Genomic DNA, 17,643 nt, shown 5'->3' with positions numbered 1-17,643 from the left:
GAAAGTAAAGGTGGTTAAGACTAAACATGACATTGATAACAAAGTCATGTCAAAAGAGTACACATACATACAGGTTTAAGAGATCCCAACATATGTTTACTACTGATCAAAAATCACTTGGCTAAATACACAAATAACATCAATAAGGAGTATCCAAAAGCAGTAAAAAACGCTATAGGATAGCAACTATTAGAGTAGACGCCAAAAGCTCAACAAACCTTAGGAAAAACAACAGTGGAAAGGTCAGGAATCAAAACCTTGACAGGTCTGCAGCTGGGAAAGGTGAGGTGTCTCCCACTGCGGCTTGCTAATTCCCAAGAATGTTGCTGTTGTTGTTGGAAATTAGGGCATTTTCTGATGCTGTGAACTGCATACAAATTTCTAAAATGCTAACAATTTCTCAAGAATGTTGCTGCTGTTGCCATTGCTGTTGTTGGAAGTTAGGGTGTCTCCTGATGCTGTGTCATGCGGGACAGCCTGCGGGGTCTCTGCTCCCGCTCCCCACATAAGAACGCAGGACATGGTGAGGCCAAACAGGAACACCCACGGAGCCATAGGTAGGGGAGTCATACCACTATATTCTCGCTGGTGGCTGGGTTGGAGACACAAGAAGCAGGAGCCACACTGTTCGCAACCCTCACTGCGCCGCTTGCAGGCTCAGCCACCATCTTCTTGCTAGGCCCCATTTTCTGCTAGCAAAGCCATGGCAGTTATATTAGTGGCCCATGGCTCACTGGTTACAGCTGACGGCCAACCAGCCACAGCTGACGGCCGTCTACTACCCGAGCCAGCACCCCTCCACGTGAGGCCGAGAGCCTGGAAACTGCTCTCTGGGGCTCTGTCCCCACATGCTGTAAGCTGCAAGCTGCATACAAATTTCCTAAATGCTAACCAGTTCTCAAGAAGGCTAACTGTGGGAAACAACACTGGAGAGGTCAGGAACCAGCCAGACCTCACAGGTCCGCAGGTGGAAGTCAGGGCATCTCCTCATATTGTAAACTGCATGTTGTATATGAGTTTTCAAAATGTTAGAATGATGAAGATTTACCAATGACAAAATGACGAAATTATACTGCCAACTGAGGTCTCTCTTATGTATTTTTTCAGATGTACCTTAGAGCCAAGCTCCTTGTTCCTGCCTCCCACTCAGGAAATGGCCAGTTCTGGGAGGATCCGGCAGTTACTGTGATAAGAATATTGCTTGTCCAGCTGAATGGTCAGTTCATTCGGACAAACAACACCTACTGTTCTCGCCTGGGACCATCAGCCCAAGGCCTTCCAAAGCCTGGCAATGTGCCTGTCACGTCATTCTGATATAACTTAGTTACTTCTCCACATCATCTGCTGATGTGGGCAAAACAGACAGAAAACAACATCCTCCTATATCTCTCCTGCTGGGAACGAGATGAGGGAGAAATTTTCTTATACCTAAGCTAACCAACACCTCACATGTAGTCTCTCATGTGGGGAAACAAAGGAACAAAAATTAACAGACAAAAACTCACATCAGCTAATGAAGTCAAATTTTCCTCAACATCTTCCCTACAACCATCCTCAGCACTTCAGTGTGTTCACTGAAGTGAAGCTCTCTGAACCCCATTAGGTGGGTAGAGGTTTTTATGGCCGTTCCATTATGGAGGCATGACTGATTAAATCTTGGTTATTAACTCAATCTCCAGCCCTTCACCTCTTGGGGAGAGGGGATTGAGAGGTGGAGCTGAAATTTCCAGCCATCTAATCACATGATTGGTTCCTCTGGCAACAAGCTCCCCCATCCTGAAGTTAAATAAGGGCTTACCTAAGGCACCTCATTAGCATAAACACAGGTACTGTTGAAAGGAGTTTATGAATAACAAAAGACACTCCTATCGCTTAGGAAATTACAAGGGTTTTAGAAGCTCTTGTGCCAGAAACCTGGAAAGACCAAATATATACCCCGATGCCGAAAAAAATGTATGTAAGTGGACACTTTGGTCAGTGTTGCTTGAGCAGAAGTTCGCCATAATCAGAAGTGTCTGGACACTGATGGTAACCACTCTGAGCACCTCTTGTAATTGCAGAAGTCAAACATGACTCGTATTCATCTTTTGTTATTGGTATACATTGAGTATTACAATTGTAATAGTTTTTTTCCTTTCTGAAATGTGTATACATTTTTTGGCACGCTCTGTATTTCTTATTACATCGCAGTATCACTGATAATACTAAAACGGGGAAAATGTTGATAATTGTTGAACTGAGTGATGGGTACATAGGACTCATTATACGAAGTTTCTGGGCTTTTGTGAATATTTTGAAACTTAGATAATAAGAGAAAGGCAGAAAGAGAAAGAGGCACCTTATAAGCCATACTAAGGCGTCTGAACATGATTTTTAACTTTCTATTTTGAAATTATTTTAGATTTATAGATGAATTGCAAAGATATTAGAGCATTCCCATATATCCTTCACCCATCTTTCTTTAATGTTACATCTTATAGAATCATGGCATATTTATCAAAACTAAGAAATTAACATTGATAAATACCATTAGCTAAACTGCAGACTTTATTGAGATTTGTCCTGTTTTTCCACTAATGTCCTTTTTCTGTTCCAGGCTCCAATCCAGGAAACTGCATTGTATTTAGTCATGTCTCCTTAGTCTCTTTCAATCTGTCAGTTTGTTGGTCTTTCCTTGCCTCTCATGACTTTTGAGGTGTCTCCCACTGCTGCTTGCTAGTTGCCAAGAATGTGGCTGCTGTTGTCGTTGCTGTTGCTGTTGTTGTTGGAAATTAGGGCTTCTGAAGAATAGTGGTTAGATATTTAGTAGACTGTCCCACAATTTGGATTTCTCTGATGTTTTCTCATGATTATGTAACAGGTAAAACACTTCTTTCCCTGACTCCACCTTAATTCCAGCTTGAATCTCTAGATACTCTATTTAACTGGAGGAGTTCTGCCATAGGATTGAGTAACTTCTGGTCAGACTGTCTGGGAACAAAGAGATTTGGAGATTTCCCCCACCCCCTCCTTGGATTGCACGTCTTGCACTGTGTGTTCTCCCTTCCCTTGACATAAGAGAAGCCTGAATTCTGGGCTTTCTTAAAATGAATTTGAGAAAACCAGAAATCTCCTTATCACCATTTCCATAATAAACAAAACCTTTCTTTATTCCAAACTCTCATCTATTGAATATTAATTATTTGATGTGCCAAGCACACAGACCTTGTGACTGCAACAATTAGACTGAGATAATGGATTTTTAAGAAGACTACTACAGAGGGGATGTGGCCTTCTCATTGCATCATGTCAGGGAGCACATTATATTAACATGACTTATTATTTATTTAACCTTAATCACTTGGTTTAGGTCAGGTTTCTCCACCATTTTTCCTTTTCTATACTTAGTGAGAGTCACTAACTCCAGCCCACACTCAAGGGGTCTTTAAAAGCAGAGTAAAGTCACTGAAGGGGTTTGAGGAGGGGGTGTAATGTGTTCAAACGTCTGTTTTAGATGCAATATGCTGGCTGAAATGTGGAGATGAGTTTGTGGTGGAGTTTGCAGTGGGATTGGACATAAACTGGTGGACTGAGTGACTCTAGCAGTCTGACTCAGCAGGAGTGGGTTCTTCACTGAATATGAGTAATGAGAGAAGGTGGAGTGAGGGATGGCCTCCAGGTTTCTAATTTGGACAGTTGGGTGGCTGGGGCCTTTCACTTAATCTAAACCTAGGGGTCTGTGTGCCCCTAGGAGGTTCCATGCTTCCCTTGACCCTCAGTGAGAAGCTACTTTCTGCTTTTTGTTTTGCCTTAGGGCAGGTCCCTGAGGGTTACTAAAGTCTGAAAATGACTTATTCACATATCCACTAGAAATAGCTTGGGAATACCAAGGAGGGTCAGAGTCCCAAGTAAAAGGGGACAGCCACTGAGGGACTGAAAGAAGCTGGAGGAAAATAAGTCATCTCTAAATCCTTTTCTCCCCTCCCAGATTAGTGACCCAATTATAAGCGTTAGACTCAGTGGTTTCAAACAAGCAATTTTATTTATCTTTTCTGTGTTCTGCCAACCCGCATCACCCTCGGCCTTGGGTGTTTTGAGTCTCTTTCGGAGTGCTGGAGCAGGGTGCTGGAGCAGGGTGGACTGCTATCTCTCAGCCCTCACCTCCGCCGGCGGGGCCCCCGCCCAGGTTTCTTTTCTCCTCGGCGCCTTCGGGCTGGGGCGGGAGGAGCGGCAGGAGTTGGGACTGGAAGCCCGGGCCCGGGTGCTGGGCGAGCCCCACTCCCTTGCGGAGGTTTGTAGACCAGGTGGAAGACAAAGGCATTGCAGTACCTGAGGGGGGCGTGGCACGGTCAACTGCGGGTTTTGTGCTCCCCAAGTTCCGAGGCGTGGGGCTAGACTTAGGGCTCAGCCAGCCAGAGGATAGGAGTCTTTTGGGGATGGGCGAGGAGATGGAGAGATTTTGTGAGCTGGACCTAACTAGAGAGGCGTGTGTTAGGGTTGTCGAGACCCACCAGGGGGGTGGTGAGTAGTGGGGACAAAGAAAGTGGGTGGTAGGGCTGGGGCAAGGAGGGTCCCAGGAGATCAGAGGTGAGGGTTGGGGTGGGCCATTTAGTATGCACAGCCAGAGAGTTAGAAGTTAAGGGTCAGGGAAGAAAATAGGGAGGGTGGCGGGCCCTTACCAGGGCATGCAATTGTCGGCCGCTCTGAGGCGAAAAGGGGAGCGGAAGGGGTTGGGCTGTGGAGGGCTGGTGCCCCCTCCTGTGGCCACTGCCATGGTCTGCTCATCCATTACACAGCCATACTCGCTACTCTCGGTGAAGAAGGCTGGCACTCGGAGGGACTGGGGGGGGGGGACAAGGGGGCGGCCTCAGACACTCTCGTAGAGGCTCCTTTCCCCAGGGACATCCCGAGCAGGAAGGGTCGTAGACTGGGTTGAAAACTGAGGACCTAGATTGACCAGAATGGGGGAGAGGCAGGAGGCAGACACGGAGAGGGCCAGAGAACCTGTGGGCCACCCCAGATCTGTGGAACAGATAATGGGAAGCAGAGTCTTTCAAGAAAAGAGGAGGGACTGGACAGGGAGGGGAAGGGGGGGAGAAGTTCCCTTTTGCCTCATTACCCACCTGTAACCTGGGCAGTGAGCTCAGCCAAGTGTCCTTGAGACCAAAGCCAGAGTTAAATCCTGTGGATAGAGGGGGAGCAGGGAGAAGCGGGCTCCCATGGTTTTCTTCTCCCACCTTCGCCACACTCCTACCCCAGGCTCTTACCGATAACCAAGTCAGGCTTGGGCCCCTGGAGCAGGTGGTAGGGCCTTGCAGACACTTTGATCTGCAGATCCCTGCGGCCTCCCTTCTCCTTAGTCCCAGAGCTGAGCCGTGCTGATACCCCAGAACCAGGACGGACAGATACTTCGGGGCCATCCTGGGGAGCCACAAATGGGGAGGAGAAACCACTGGAAATTAGGGTACCGGAGGAGGCAAGACAGGGGAAAGAGGAGGAGGGAGCAGAAGGGCAGGTCCCAATCGGGACAGGAAGAGGATCAGGGCTGAAAAGCGGGACCCCCCTCAGTCCTTACCCTCTGCAGGGTAAAGTGCTGCTGGTCACTCTCAGGAGGCAGACCATCACCCACAAACTGCAGCTCTAGGGCCATGTGGGGGAGCAAAACCAAGAGCTCCTAAAGGATAGAGAGGACAGATTTGGGTCCTCCCCACCCCCAATCCACCTTCACACCCGTATGCCCAACCTTCAGGTCTAGAGAGGCTTACCCAAAACACCATAACAAGGTCAAATTCCTTCCCGGCCTCCACCACATGGATTTTCAGCGACTGTTTGTTCTGGATGTTGAGCTCAGGGACTGGATGAGAAGCTAGCTGTTTAAGGATATGGTTTCCCCCCTCTTCCCTCCTGTCCCCTACCAGCTTCCTGTCCCCCTGCTTCAGGCACCCCTCCCGCTGCCTCCGCTCTCCTTACAGGACTGCGGTACCAGGTGGGTGATGACGTAGTACACAGTCAGTGGGTAGGTGAGAAGCACAGCCATGGGGGAGTCCAAGCTGAGGCCCCGCCATGTGTAGTAATCCTGCCATGAGCCTGGGGAGAATAGGTTAGTGGGGGACCTGGCCCCAGGCCTGGACCCCAACCCCTTTAGTCTGACAGCCCTCTTTATCTCAGCCGCCCAGACTGCTGGCTCTTCAGTCCAGGTCCCTACCGCCAGTTCCTTCAGGGACCCTCCAGCTCACCAAAGAGGCCCCTGGGTGGATCTGGGGGCACAGGGGGCATCAAGGCAGGCCCGTCCTCCTGGTAGGGATCTCCTGAGAGAAGCTGGTAGGGATCTCCTGAGAGGAGGAAAGGAAGAGGAGCCTGGCATCAGGGAGACCCACACCTGGCCCATCCCTTCTCCCTTCCAAAGTTGCTGTTTTCCCTGAGAGAGAACCTGGAACTGCAGCAAGAGGAATGGGGCAGTTCTTAGGGATGGAGTTTCTGGATGGGGTGACTTCTTAGAGGGTTGGGGAAGGGACGGAAATGTCCCTGGTGGTGGTAGTGGGTTTTAGTGTGTGTGTATGGAGGGGTTATCTGGGACCCGGACAACTTTTTTCTCTCCCATCCTTTCCTCTAGTCTGAGAGGCCCATGCCTGAAGAGAGGCCCCACACACCATTGAGAAGAAGGCTGAGGGATGGTGTGCTACCACGGGGGTGCCTGGGGGTGCCAGGGCCTGGAATCAGCATGCTGATCTGGGTCCAGTAGCCACGAGTGAGGCCCCGCGCAGCCAGGAAGGCCTCCTTGTTGAAGGTTTCACTGGTCACCTCTAGAGGAGGAGAGTGGTTGAGGGCCTAGTAACTTTAGCTCTCCTCAGCCTCTCCCAAGGACCCTGGGTCTGAGTCTACTCAGGGAGAGAGCTAACGTTTCTGAATGTCTGTAGTATAGTAGGCATCCAGCCTATAGAATTCTTATAACAGTTCCCTGGGGACATTTTGTTGGTATCCCTATTTTACAGACGAAGAAAGGAAGGTGTTAAGAAATAAAGCGATAGGTTTATGGTCACCGGTTAGTGGTAGATCTGGGAAGAAAGTGTATAAATCCCTACTCCCAAATCCCCCAAGCTCTCCCAGGGACCTGGATGCTCAGTTCTCAGCTCCGGAGACCCTGTCTCTAGGGGTTTGTCCTCAAACCAAATACCCAGTACCCGGCCCTTCTTCCAGGGATGCAGACTCCAGCTCCAGTACTTAACCTTCAACCCCAGGACCCTGTTTCCAGACACCCAGGCCCCAGATGCAAAGACCTGGTCCCAGCTTCCCCTCCCCATCCTGACCTCCTTGTGGTACCTGCAGTGTAGGTAAAAGGCAGAGTTGCCAGTTCTCCTGCCCGCTCCATGAAGGCTGCAAGCCTTGAGCACCAAAATCGGTGGCTCACATCATCTGGGCATCGCCGCCAGTCGGCCCGGAGACAGGCCTCTCCACAGTACAAGACAGCACTACATTGGGGGCTAGGGTCACAGGGGGCGGTAGGCACTCAGTGTTAATCTGTGTTAAGTCCTGTCCGCTGTCCATCTGCCCTGCAGCTGCCCAGATGTCACTTGGTCTTTTTGTCTGTATTCTCTCTGCCTGTAACAGCTTGTTGTTTTCTTTGTCTTATTTCCCTCCTCTGTCTATATGCAGGGTACCCCACCGACCTGCTTTCTCTCTATTTGCCTGACTGTTGGGGTCTTCCTCCCTTTCACTCCATCTTTGCAGGCTGCTTACCAAGGTGTCAGCTTCACTTCAAAGCTGTGCCGGTGACAAACATGGCAGGTTCGAGCTCGAAGAGAGGCAAAGGTGAAGTCTGGCTGGGGACCCCATGTCCGCATTGGGGTCTTGGCTAACTTCACACCCAGCCTTGGGATCAGACTCTCCAGCTCTCTGAATGGGGGTAGAGAGGGCATCAGGCTAAGGGACTCAGAAGTCCAGGCCCCCCAGGCCTCCCCACCCTCAGATACTACATTTCTGTACCGATGTAGCTGGGCGTCTCCCACAGTAAGCTGTCGGGGCCTTCGAGGGTCTCCAGAGCCCATGGGGCAGGCCATGCTGTGGCAGAGGAGAGCATAGGCCCGAGGAGCCAGATTCTCTGTCCCTGAGCCTCTGCTTGCACTCCCCTGGGCTCCATCAATTAGCAGGTCAATGCCCAAGAGGGTGCCATGTTCATCTGTCACCAGTAAGAGGCAGGAAAGGTGCAGGGGGACAGCTTCTGTGAAGAAGGGAAAAGTCAGGGGTGGGGGTGGGAAAGATGATCAAGGTCAGGGGTACCAAACTCAAATGCCTTCAGGGGCTAGGCAAGTAAACTAAGTGAGTAAAGGTAAAGAAGGTACGCCTCACATGAAGGGGACAGGTACTGCATAGTACCAGCATTTGCTGCCCCGAAGAAATGTGGGTCTGCTGTCAGAACTTTAGATTTTTCTTGAGAAGGTATAACTCCAGACTTCAGGAGTTTTTTTCTTTCAATGTTTAAATATTGGCTCAAATTGAAAAAAAAAAATTGTGGGTCAATGAAAACAACTTTTCCGGCCAGATTGGCCTGAAGCCACACGTTTGTTTGTGACTCCTAGCTGGGTTCTGAGTGGCAGAGCAGGGCTTCAGAGGGGGAGCATGCCTGAGCAGGGGACAGGACAGGGCCAGCCCTGGGTTCTTACCACTGCTTTGTCCCTTCCTCCTCTCAGGCCTTGTTTCGTCTTCTGCCCTGTCCTCTCGGCAGCCATCCACGCCACCTCCTGCCTCCTGCTCAGCCTCCTCTGGCTCCCCTGGAGGATTTGATTCCTGGGGGGACTCCCTGCTGTTATGGGCTGGCTCCCCATCCTCTTCAGGTTCTACCTTCTCCGTACCTGCACCCTCCTCCTCTCCATTCTCTTCCTCTTCCTCCTCCTCCCCTTCCTCCAGGCTGACAAAGCTGACATAGGGACTTAGGTCTCGCAGGTGGAGTAGAGGTTCGTCTCCCAGGAGCCTGGCAGCCCCCAGGCCTGGTCCAGGGCCTGGCTCTGTCCCATGCCCCAGGCTGATGCCCACACTACGGTTGGGCAGGACATGGAGCACCCAAAGGGCAGGGTCCTGGGGCAGCCTTCTGATCTGGGCCTCCAGCTGTCGCCAGCGGCCCTCAACACTGGCGCCCACAGCCCCTCGCTCGGCCACGAACTTGTGGAACCAGCCAAAGAGGAGGGCAGCGAAATCAAGGAACTCATCCCGGTATCCAGACACAAACTCCATGTCTTCAGGGGCACGGGGCCTGGGCCCAGACTAAGCAGAGAAAGGGATATATGGTCAGGGAGAGAGGGTGGTGGTGAAAACTGGGGCTGGGTCACAAAATAGGGGCGGGTGAGTTTGAGGGTCACCTAGAGTGGGATCTATGGATGAGCTGAGAAAAGGGTTTTCAGGCCTGAGGATGGGAGTACAGGGATGAGAATGGGGGTTAGACTTGAAAGTGAGCTATTAGGGTTAAAGATGTACTCAGGAGTGAGATGGTATTTGAGGCTCAAAATTTGAGGCTCAGACTTTCAAAAGCAGGGTTTGAATTGGGATAGAGGTGAGGGAGGGCTAATCCTATCGGGAAGGATTTGGCAAGGAGCGAAGAATTTTGGATCCATCTGTGGGGTGTGGGAGGAGGGACTAGGAACCAGAGCATCCCTTCTTCTTGGATCGGTGAGCCCCAGTAGACCTAGCCCCTCCGGGCCTCTCCACTACACTACTCCGGTACCTGCAGCCGCCACCACTTTTCGAAGGTAAATACCTGGGGGAGGGGGCGGTCGTGACGTCAGGACTGCCGAGCCCACCGCCAGCCCCTCGGGTGGCCACGTCCCCGCGAGTCGGCAGCGTGTGCCCAGGTGGCCCTGGCCAGCGTCCGTGCGTCTGGGCGCGCGGACTCTCCTGAGGGCATCACCCTGGCCATGTGACTGAACCCAGCTGAGCCAGGACACCGGCTGGGAAAGTGAAAGCATCTTGGAGGAGGAAGCGGCGGTAGCTGCTCACCCATGTCACCGGTCCCGAGGACCGACCTGGGATGGGTGAGATGGTGGGTGGGCATGGCTGGCATCCCTGAACCGCACCGAATCGGTCGGTCGGGTAGCTGCCCTCTTGCCTCGCCTCGCCACCCGAGTTTTCTTTCGCTTTCTTCAAACATTTCTGGCTAACTCCTCGACGAAGGCACCGGGCCCATCCCGGGAGAGCGGGCGAAAGAGCTCCGCCTCTGGGGGTTTCCTAGTCGCCTGAGGCTGGCGGCCGCGCGGGGTGGACCGTACTGATCACGCTGTCAGTTCGACACGCTGCGAGCGCGGGTAGGGAGGGAGGGCGCTGTCACCTCGCGCCTCCTTCTCGGGGGGATTGGACTCCCACGGCCGCTGTCTCCCCAGGAATCTCAGGTGGAGCCGGGGAAAGAAGCCTTAGATAAACCAGGCGGACGTCACCCTCCGGAGCCTGTCCAGGAGTCTGACGGGCCAGGCGGCCCGAGATGAGGCGGGGTTGGGGACCCCAGTCTCTCGCGCTCCTGCTTCTTCTGCTTGCGTATCTGGCTCGGCAAGGTTCGTCAGGGGTTGGGCCGGGACCCAGATATTCCAATCTGGGAAAGAGATTGTGTGTATGCAGAGCCGTTAGGGCTGCGGGATTGAGTTGAGTAACTGTGGACCAGCCGTCCCAGCGTCCCCAAGGCAGCCGGGGCAGGGGGAGGGTTAGCTGCCTGGAGCTGGGATCAGGCTGGGGGAACATCTGGGCCAGGTACGACTATGAACGTCTTTGGGTGTGTGTGTGATGTACGCGTTGAGACTGGGGGTCAGACCACCGGGTCTCGGGGTCTCGAGGAGAGGCTGTATGTAATAGGGCAGTGGGTTGAAGGCTAAATAATAGCTAGGGGAGCCCCTTGGCCTGGGAACCTGTGCTGACTGCTGACCGCCTCTGTTCCACTCAGGGGATGGCAACGAGGGCAGCAGCGCGGGAAGTTGTTCCTGTAGTACAACATATTCTTCCGGATCCCCTCCAAGGGCCCATATTATGGAACATCTACAAAAACAACTGAAAAGTTATGAGCGCTGTCCTTTCTTCATCAGGTAATCTCACCCACCCTGGAGGGCAGTGCCTGAGCACTCTCTCCCTGCCAGGTGACTCCAGGACCCCCTCTGATCAAATCTTAACTCCCTCTGGGAGGACCTACCCCTTCTATAGGTGATCTTGCCTCAGTTCCCCACGCCATTTCCCTTTTCCATCTACCTTGGAATTCCCCGGGGCCCTTCTGATATGGATCACTCTGGGTGGTGACCTCAGGTCTTTGGAATGAGGAAAGAGCTGGGGAAGATGTGGGTGCAGGGTGAAAGAGAAGCTGAGACCAGGTCCTTCCTCCACAGGTTCCACCTACCTCAGCGGACTGTATGTGGGGGCAGCAAAGACGAATGGGTGATTAAATTGGTGAGCTGCTTTGATCACAAAGGTGAGAGCTTTGCCCCTTCTCCCCAGCTGTCTCCAGGGCTCAGAGGCCCCCACCTTTCAATTTTCTTTGCCTCATCCATTTCCCTTGTGACAGTTCACATTCCTATTCTGAGTCTGGCCAAAGTACTTTCACTTAAGTCCCTGTTTACCAAACATCATTCACCACTACTTTCATGATTTTTGCCAATTCATCCTATCCCCTGTGCTATTATTTGCTGTCTCGTCCAGCGCAACACGGGCAGTGATGGAATGAGAAGGGGCGGCATTAAGTTAAGTTTTAAGAAAGAAAAAAACAGAGACTTAATGCAGTTAAATCACAGAGGCCAAGGATCTCGCAGTCCTGAAAGACTGGAGCGCAGAATCGGGCCGACTGGTGGCTTTTATTGATTATGCAAGGAAATAAAAATTATTTTATCCACGGTCTGTGAAACTCATACATCATGTCACAAAGGTGACTCAAACCAATTATCCCAGCAGGCAAGCAGCTGATGTAGAAAGTCCCATGATGGCTTAATTAAGGTATGTACCCTCCTGGGGACAAGTCTCTCATGATAAAACTTTGTTGCTGAGCTAAACAGGGAGAGCTGACATTATCGCCCTCCTAACTTCTCTCACAATCAGGTGAGAGGGAAAGCCAGTGTCGGCAGTGGCTCTCTTTGAACAGGGGAAAGAGACAATGCCCGTCTCCACATTTTTCATGGTAGCTCATGGGGGTCCCCACATGGTTCCACCTGTCTTAGATTGTCTCTCCCGTGAGAAATCTTACGTGTCTTTGGCTGACAAACCATCTTTTGGGGGCCAAGCAGAGAGACCTGAGGTGCAAGCACAAGGATGAAACAAAGTCTCAGAAAGGCACAGTCTCACAGACTTCTTTCTTTAGGGAAAGGCACGAGGGGACAGTTGGCTAGGCTGCTGCGTGACAACAATTTGCTTAATATTTTTTTTGAAATCAAGGCACTATGTTTATTTTCCAATATTTTATTATGGAAATTTAAAGACATATAGTATACAAAAGTGGAAAGAATTGTAGTGAACATGTATATACCCACCACCTAGATTCTACAATATTTGATTTTTATGTTTATATCTTACATATTTTGTATATGTACATAAAGCAAATATATTTTATATTTTACATTGTCGAGTTTATGGCATTTTAACTATATTTGCTTTATTGCACATCCATCTGACTATCCATCCCTCTATCCATCATCAATCCACCTTATTTTTTGATGCATTTCCAAGTTCAGGCATGACTATACTTCATCCGCATACATTTCAACAAGCATATTATTAAGTAGAGCTCAATATTTTATTGTTACTTTTTTCTTTTGAGGTAAAATTTACACACAATAAAATGAATAAATCTTACATATACATAAGCCATTTTGGGAAAACTCAAATAGCACTGATTCTAAGCAATAATACCTGTGAAGTCACAAATTTGATGCACTGGTTGTATTTTTCTCCTAAAATAAATATACAACCCTTAAAATACAAAATGTTTTCCATGTTCCACCTCAAGTTGTCTGGTGTAGCATTAGTGGTATGTTTACTGCTCTTTGGGCTTCACAAACGTACATAATTTCATTTAATCCTCCCAGCTACCCTGGGCCTTGGTACTAAAATTATCCCCACTTCATAACTGAAAGAAATGAGTTCCAGAGAGGTTAAGAGCCAAGGTCACACAGGTATTTTGCAGCAGAGCCAGGGTGCCAACCTAGGTCTCTTTACTTCCCAGGTGAGAATCCACTCTTGTCTCAGTGGTTTCATGTTGTGATTGGCTCACTTTCTTCTTCTCCCTCCTTTCCCCAACCCCCTGCTTTCCTCTCCTGGCCTTCAGCTGTTCTCTTGATGTTCTCCTTGACCCACCACCCTTCCCTCTATTTCTCCACCTTGTTCCCGCAAAGCCCTGATTCCTCATTTCTTGCCTCTCCAGAATGTGGACGTGCTAACTCCAAGGGAATGGTGCACCAAGAGCAATTACCTTCCCCCAGCACCCATGCTCCTAAGCCCACTGAAAGGGCACCTTCAGACATGGGCACCTCTGCCCAGCCGTACCTGCCACCCATCCTGCTGCAGTATACCCAGCAGCCCACCCTTCCAGCGGGAGTACTGCCCTTGAACAAAAACCTCACCCACGCCAATGAAACCACTATTTCCTCTGTGGGCCACAATCTGGAGGCTGGTCATGAGGCTGGAGCAAACCAGAAGCAGCTAAAAGAAAACGTGGGTCCTACAGCTCAGACATCAGCTATGGTACCAGTGCTGTCCCTCTTGGGCATTGTCTTCCTCCTCACTGGAGTGCTCCTGTTTGTGCTGTGCAAGAGAAGGAAGCAGTCACTGCAGCGCTTTCCAGGTAAACTGGGCCTTTGAACCCCTCCCCCAGGGACCAGCAGGAATCCTGACCCCAGTAGCTCCCATGTGGCTGGAAAACTGCCCCAGGCAGACAAATATGAAGACTGTCTGCACCATGCACCACAGGTCATAAGAGAAGAGTTAGCCAGACTACAAAACGGGGAGGGAAGCCACCATTGGGTCAGGGACCAATGCTTGGCCTTCAAAGCCAGGCAGTGCTTGGAGCAACATCAAGAAGAGGGCAGCTGGAGCAAGCTAGTGGGAGGTGGGAGCCATCCATTGAATCAAAACATCTTTACTGAGCACCTACTGCATACCAGGTTGTATGGTTAATGTTTTAGAGTCTGATTTCCCAGTTCAAGCTATTACTGCCCCCCCCACCCCAAACTTTCTTTGATCTCAGAGCTCATGTCTCAATTTCTTTCTCTTTTTCAGATTTGCGGCTTCATTATACACCAATGGCAACAGACTCCAACGCTTGAGCTAAGAATGGAAGCTTGTGAGGGTAGAGGTTGTGACTTATTCACCTGTGTACATTTAATACACTCACATAATCTCTGGTACACGGTAGACATTCATACGTATGTTTTCTCTATGCTACAAAACTCACCCTTTTCACTGCATAAAATATTTGTTACAGAGGATGAAATCTTGGACAAATTATGTGTTTTTTTACTAAAAATTATTTTTATAATTATGACTCTTCTCTCTGCATATATTGACCTCATGCCCTTGTCCCCTTGATTCCTGGCTTCAGCTCCTCCGCTGACCATCCCGTTCTGCCCACCCCCACTCCAAGTCTCTCTTCACACTACACCAGCTGTTCCTCCCCACCTTCAGCCTTCTTCTGCTTCCTCCCGCCACAATGAAGGCCTGGACTTTCCGACCCTCCCTCAGCGGCCGCCGTACAGGCTAGTTTTACTTCTTTAATCCTTTGCATCCCCCACATATGCCTCAGTAAAAGTCTGAGCTCCTTGTTTTTATTATTATTGTTCTTTATTATTAAAACCCTTAGTTCTTGTTTCGTTTCTTCCAATGAAGAAGAATGTATTTTCATTGGCCCAAGTTTGTGGAAGTCTGGGACAGGGACATGAAGTATATGAGGAAGTGGGTTAGGTGTCTGAATCTCCATCTGCTGTGTGAGCTTGTCAGCACTTCTGTGAAGTGCCGAGCAGGGGACCCTGCTGGAGGAGCCAGTGCAGAGTTGTAGGCAGGCTTGGTCTTTAAGTTTCTCCGTTCACACCTTTTGCCACTTTGTCCTCATATATTCTGACCAGCATGTAGGCGGCAGCCTGTGCTCCCCACCCTACACGTCTTCAGGTCTGTCCCAGGGTGCAGGTGGTGGAGCCCTCCAAGCTCTCTACCTACTTGGTCTAGCTCTCCAGCATCTGCTCACAGGTTCGGGCCACATCACTGAGCTTGAGGCGAGCATAGTCCACTCGCTTCAGGGCCATCTGACAGTCCTTCCTTGAAGAGTAGCTGGAGCCCTCATGGGGCTGCCCTGTGGCCACCTACAGGACATTTCAATTGGTCAATGAAGCATGCCCTCCCTCACCCATCTTCCCAACCAGGCATCAGGTCTCTTGTCTCCTTTCTCCCCTGAGTTTGAATCCATTATGCCAAATGGTAGCTGGATGACCTGGGGCAAATCATTTAACCTCTCTTAACCTTACCTGGCAAGTGGGGGTTGTTGTAGGTACGAATTGATAAGATAATGCAGAGTGTCTGGCACATTGTAAAATAATTTGGTAAATGGTGGTTGCTGTTGTTATAAGTTCAGAATCCTCTCAATCCTGTCCCTTTTCTCAGGATGTAGCCATCTGGGGCTTCATGCCCCTGAGGTCAGGTCAAATTTCTAGGGGCAAAAGCTTGCGGCTTTGGGATTGTTTAGAAGCCCTCTTCAAGGAGTTCCCCCTCTAGTGGCACATATGATGCAGCCCAGTCAAGTGGGCGGGGCCGCCTTTAATTCTTTGAGGAAGAAACTGACCCTGGAAGGGAGGGGTCCCGCCAGATTCGTGCGTCAGGTGCCAGCTTGGGCGGCCTGGTCCCAAGGCTCCGCCCGGGGCCTCTGAAAGCTAAGGTTAAGGCAAAGAGCTGAATGGGGCGTACCGCACCTCTCACCAGTCACACACCTGAGTGAGGTAGCGGATCTGAGCCGACAGCTCCGCCTCCACGTGTTGCACCGACGCAGTGAAGGCCGCCGCCTGTCGGTCTAGCAGCCGCTCGTTGGTTTTTTCCTTGGAGAGTTCCAGGATCACGGTACCTGCGGGGCGGAGCAAGGGCAGGGTTACTCAGAGACCACCAGTACAGCCCCGCCCAAGGGCCAGCCTCTCCCACCCCGCACGCGCCGCGGGGGCATTTAGGATCCCTCCCCAATCCCGCTCCCAGGCGGGCCGGCGCATAGCAGGGGGCTCGACTTCGTTCGCTCCCTTGTCTCCAGTCGTCTGATCCTGAACCTGCATTTTGAAGAATGGCGCCTATTTCCCGTTCGATGTCTTCCAGGGCGCGTAGTCTCTCGTTGGCCAGGCTGTAGGTAGCCATCATCACTCTGGGAATCCACCGGATATTCTCCTTTTGCGAATTGCGACGCTTAGGCCCGGAAGGGACTGTCGGTTTGCACCTGCGCAGAGAGCACCCTCTAGTTGACACTACAATTCCCAGGATGCTCAGCGCAGTCTCTCCTTTCTCGGTTCACCTGGTGAACTGTAACTCCCAGGGAGTCTTGCGCATGCCCAGGTTTGCCCCACCGCTACGGGACTACCTGTGTAAGAGGCACTATCGGAACATTCCCTAGCGAGAGGCTATTCTGACCTGTCCATCTTCATGACACCTATCTTGTGGTCTATAGTTAATTTCTTCTACAAGAATTTATTGAGTGTGTGCTGGTGCTAGGTGATGATGGTGGGAGTTCTGGGGTATTCCTCCAGACTACACAGCCATGGAATCTCTCTGCCAACCCCGCTCCGCCATCTATCGGGGCCAGGGGAAAAGATGACTTGGTGAGTGTTAAATTATTCGCCCTAGCGTTTCCCCTGAACAGGGGCCCAACTGAAACATAGACTATATGTTCTCGGAAGCGGCTTATTTGAGCCTTTCCCCCCTTTCTGGTTGTCTATTATGTGATGGGCGCTGGGGGATACAAAGATGAGTGAGACGGACTCTTACGCGATGGTGGGATAGGCATTTTGTTAGAGATATGCCCAGGGTGGTGTATCGCCGTACAGAGAAAGGGTTCTGGGAGGAAGTGCTGCTTGAATTGAGTCTTCAGGGTTAATAGGTATCTGTCTACCTGGTTGGGGAGGTAAAGGGAACTAGCATAGGCAAGCGCATAGTGCTGTGAAGGGGTCCAGCACACTTGAAGTGCGCTAAGGGATTCAGTTTGGAGTGAATGTAGCGTAGTGGTGGTTAGGTTTGACTAGTGAGAGGAATGGGGAGACAGGTTCGGAAAAGGCTTGCAAACTAAGTAAATTGGACTTTGTTGAGAAGGTATTTGGGAGCCTTTGAAGGATTTTCAAGAAGTGTGTTATGACCAGATTGACCCTTTTGGAAAGACCAATGTTGACAGCTCAAGGATGATTGAGAATGAAGCCAGTTTGCACAGGGTTGGCAAATGAATGGAGACTTTTCAGTTAAACTTGAAGGATCTGGCATTTAACTTCATTCCTTTCCTAAATCCTAATAAAATAACAATAGGGATTTTATAAAGGGGTCAACAAGAAAAAAAGAGGAGTTAATAGCAAAACTTTAGATAGAGACTGGAAAATAGAAGGATAAGCGGAACTGATTTAGCAGTGAAGTGGTAACTAAGCCAGCAGTGAAGAAAGCTTAGAAGCTTAGAAACTTGATATACCCTTAAATTAGTGGCATCATGTA

The 17,643-nt window shown here is 50.4% G+C and overlaps 3 protein-coding genes across 10 annotated transcripts; 1 reads left to right on the top strand and 2 right to left on the bottom strand.

Moving 5' to 3' along the window:
• Positions 1–4,041: 4,041 nt before the first annotated feature.
• Positions 4,042–9,854, bottom strand: ZMYND15 (zinc finger MYND-type containing 15). Of its 4 annotated transcripts, XM_033090990.1 has the most exons (14): positions 9,728–9,854; positions 8,640–9,237; positions 7,963–8,197; positions 7,717–7,872; positions 7,300–7,460; positions 6,630–6,782; positions 6,216–6,311; positions 5,950–6,066; positions 5,745–5,833; positions 5,555–5,653; positions 5,247–5,400; positions 5,103–5,161; positions 4,659–4,819; positions 4,042–4,308 (listed from the first exon to the last, which is right to left on the bottom strand). In XM_033090990.1, the coding sequence occupies exons 2-14, from the start codon at positions 9,205–9,207 to the stop codon at positions 4,137–4,139; spliced, it is 2,220 nt and encodes a 739-aa protein (XP_032946881.1). In that variant the 5' UTR covers positions 9,208–9,237; positions 9,728–9,854; the 3' UTR covers positions 4,042–4,136. The 4 variants fall into 4 exon arrangements, with proteins under 4 accessions (XP_032946881.1, XP_032946882.1, XP_032946883.1 ...); XM_033090991.1 differs by lacking the exon at positions 4,659–4,819; XM_033090992.1 differs by lacking the exon at positions 6,630–6,782.
• An 18-nt stretch (positions 9,855–9,872) lies between these two features.
• CXCL16 (C-X-C motif chemokine ligand 16) lies at positions 9,873–14,757 on the top strand. Of its 4 annotated transcripts, none has more exons than XM_033090996.1 (6): positions 9,873–10,001; positions 10,347–10,514; positions 10,898–11,036; positions 11,331–11,413; positions 13,352–13,771; positions 14,206–14,757. In XM_033090996.1, exons 2-6 carry the CDS (start codon positions 10,445–10,447, stop codon positions 14,250–14,252), a joined length of 759 nt encoding a protein of 252 aa, XP_032946887.1. In that variant the 5' UTR covers positions 9,873–10,001; positions 10,347–10,444; the 3' UTR covers positions 14,253–14,757. The 4 variants fall into 4 exon arrangements, with proteins under 4 accessions (XP_032946887.1, XP_032946886.1, XP_032946885.1 ...); XM_033090995.1 differs by having other exon boundaries at positions 9,956–10,271; XM_033090998.1 differs by having other exon boundaries at positions 9,991–10,009.
• On the bottom strand, positions 13,596–16,383 carry MED11 (mediator complex subunit 11). 2 transcript variants are annotated; one of them, XM_033091000.1, is made up of 4 exons: positions 16,227–16,383; positions 15,903–16,033; positions 15,139–15,281; positions 13,596–13,731 (listed from the first exon to the last, which is right to left on the bottom strand). In XM_033091000.1, exons 1-3 carry the CDS (start codon positions 16,312–16,314, stop codon positions 15,144–15,146), a joined length of 357 nt encoding a protein of 118 aa, XP_032946891.1. In that variant the 5' UTR covers positions 16,315–16,383; the 3' UTR covers positions 13,596–13,731; positions 15,139–15,143. The 2 variants fall into 2 exon arrangements, with proteins under 2 accessions (XP_032946891.1, XP_032946890.1); XM_033090999.1 differs by lacking the exon at positions 13,596–13,731 and having other exon boundaries at positions 14,357–15,281.
• Between the last annotated feature and the right edge of the window lie 1,260 nt (positions 16,384–17,643).

Source organism: Rhinolophus ferrumequinum, chromosome 21 (genome assembly GCF_004115265.2).
Source record: "Rhinolophus ferrumequinum isolate MPI-CBG mRhiFer1 chromosome 21, mRhiFer1_v1.p, whole genome shotgun sequence".
NCBI classification, from domain to species: domain Eukaryota; kingdom Metazoa; phylum Chordata; class Mammalia; order Chiroptera; family Rhinolophidae; genus Rhinolophus; species Rhinolophus ferrumequinum.
This window is presented reverse-complemented; position numbering and strand designations above follow the sequence as displayed.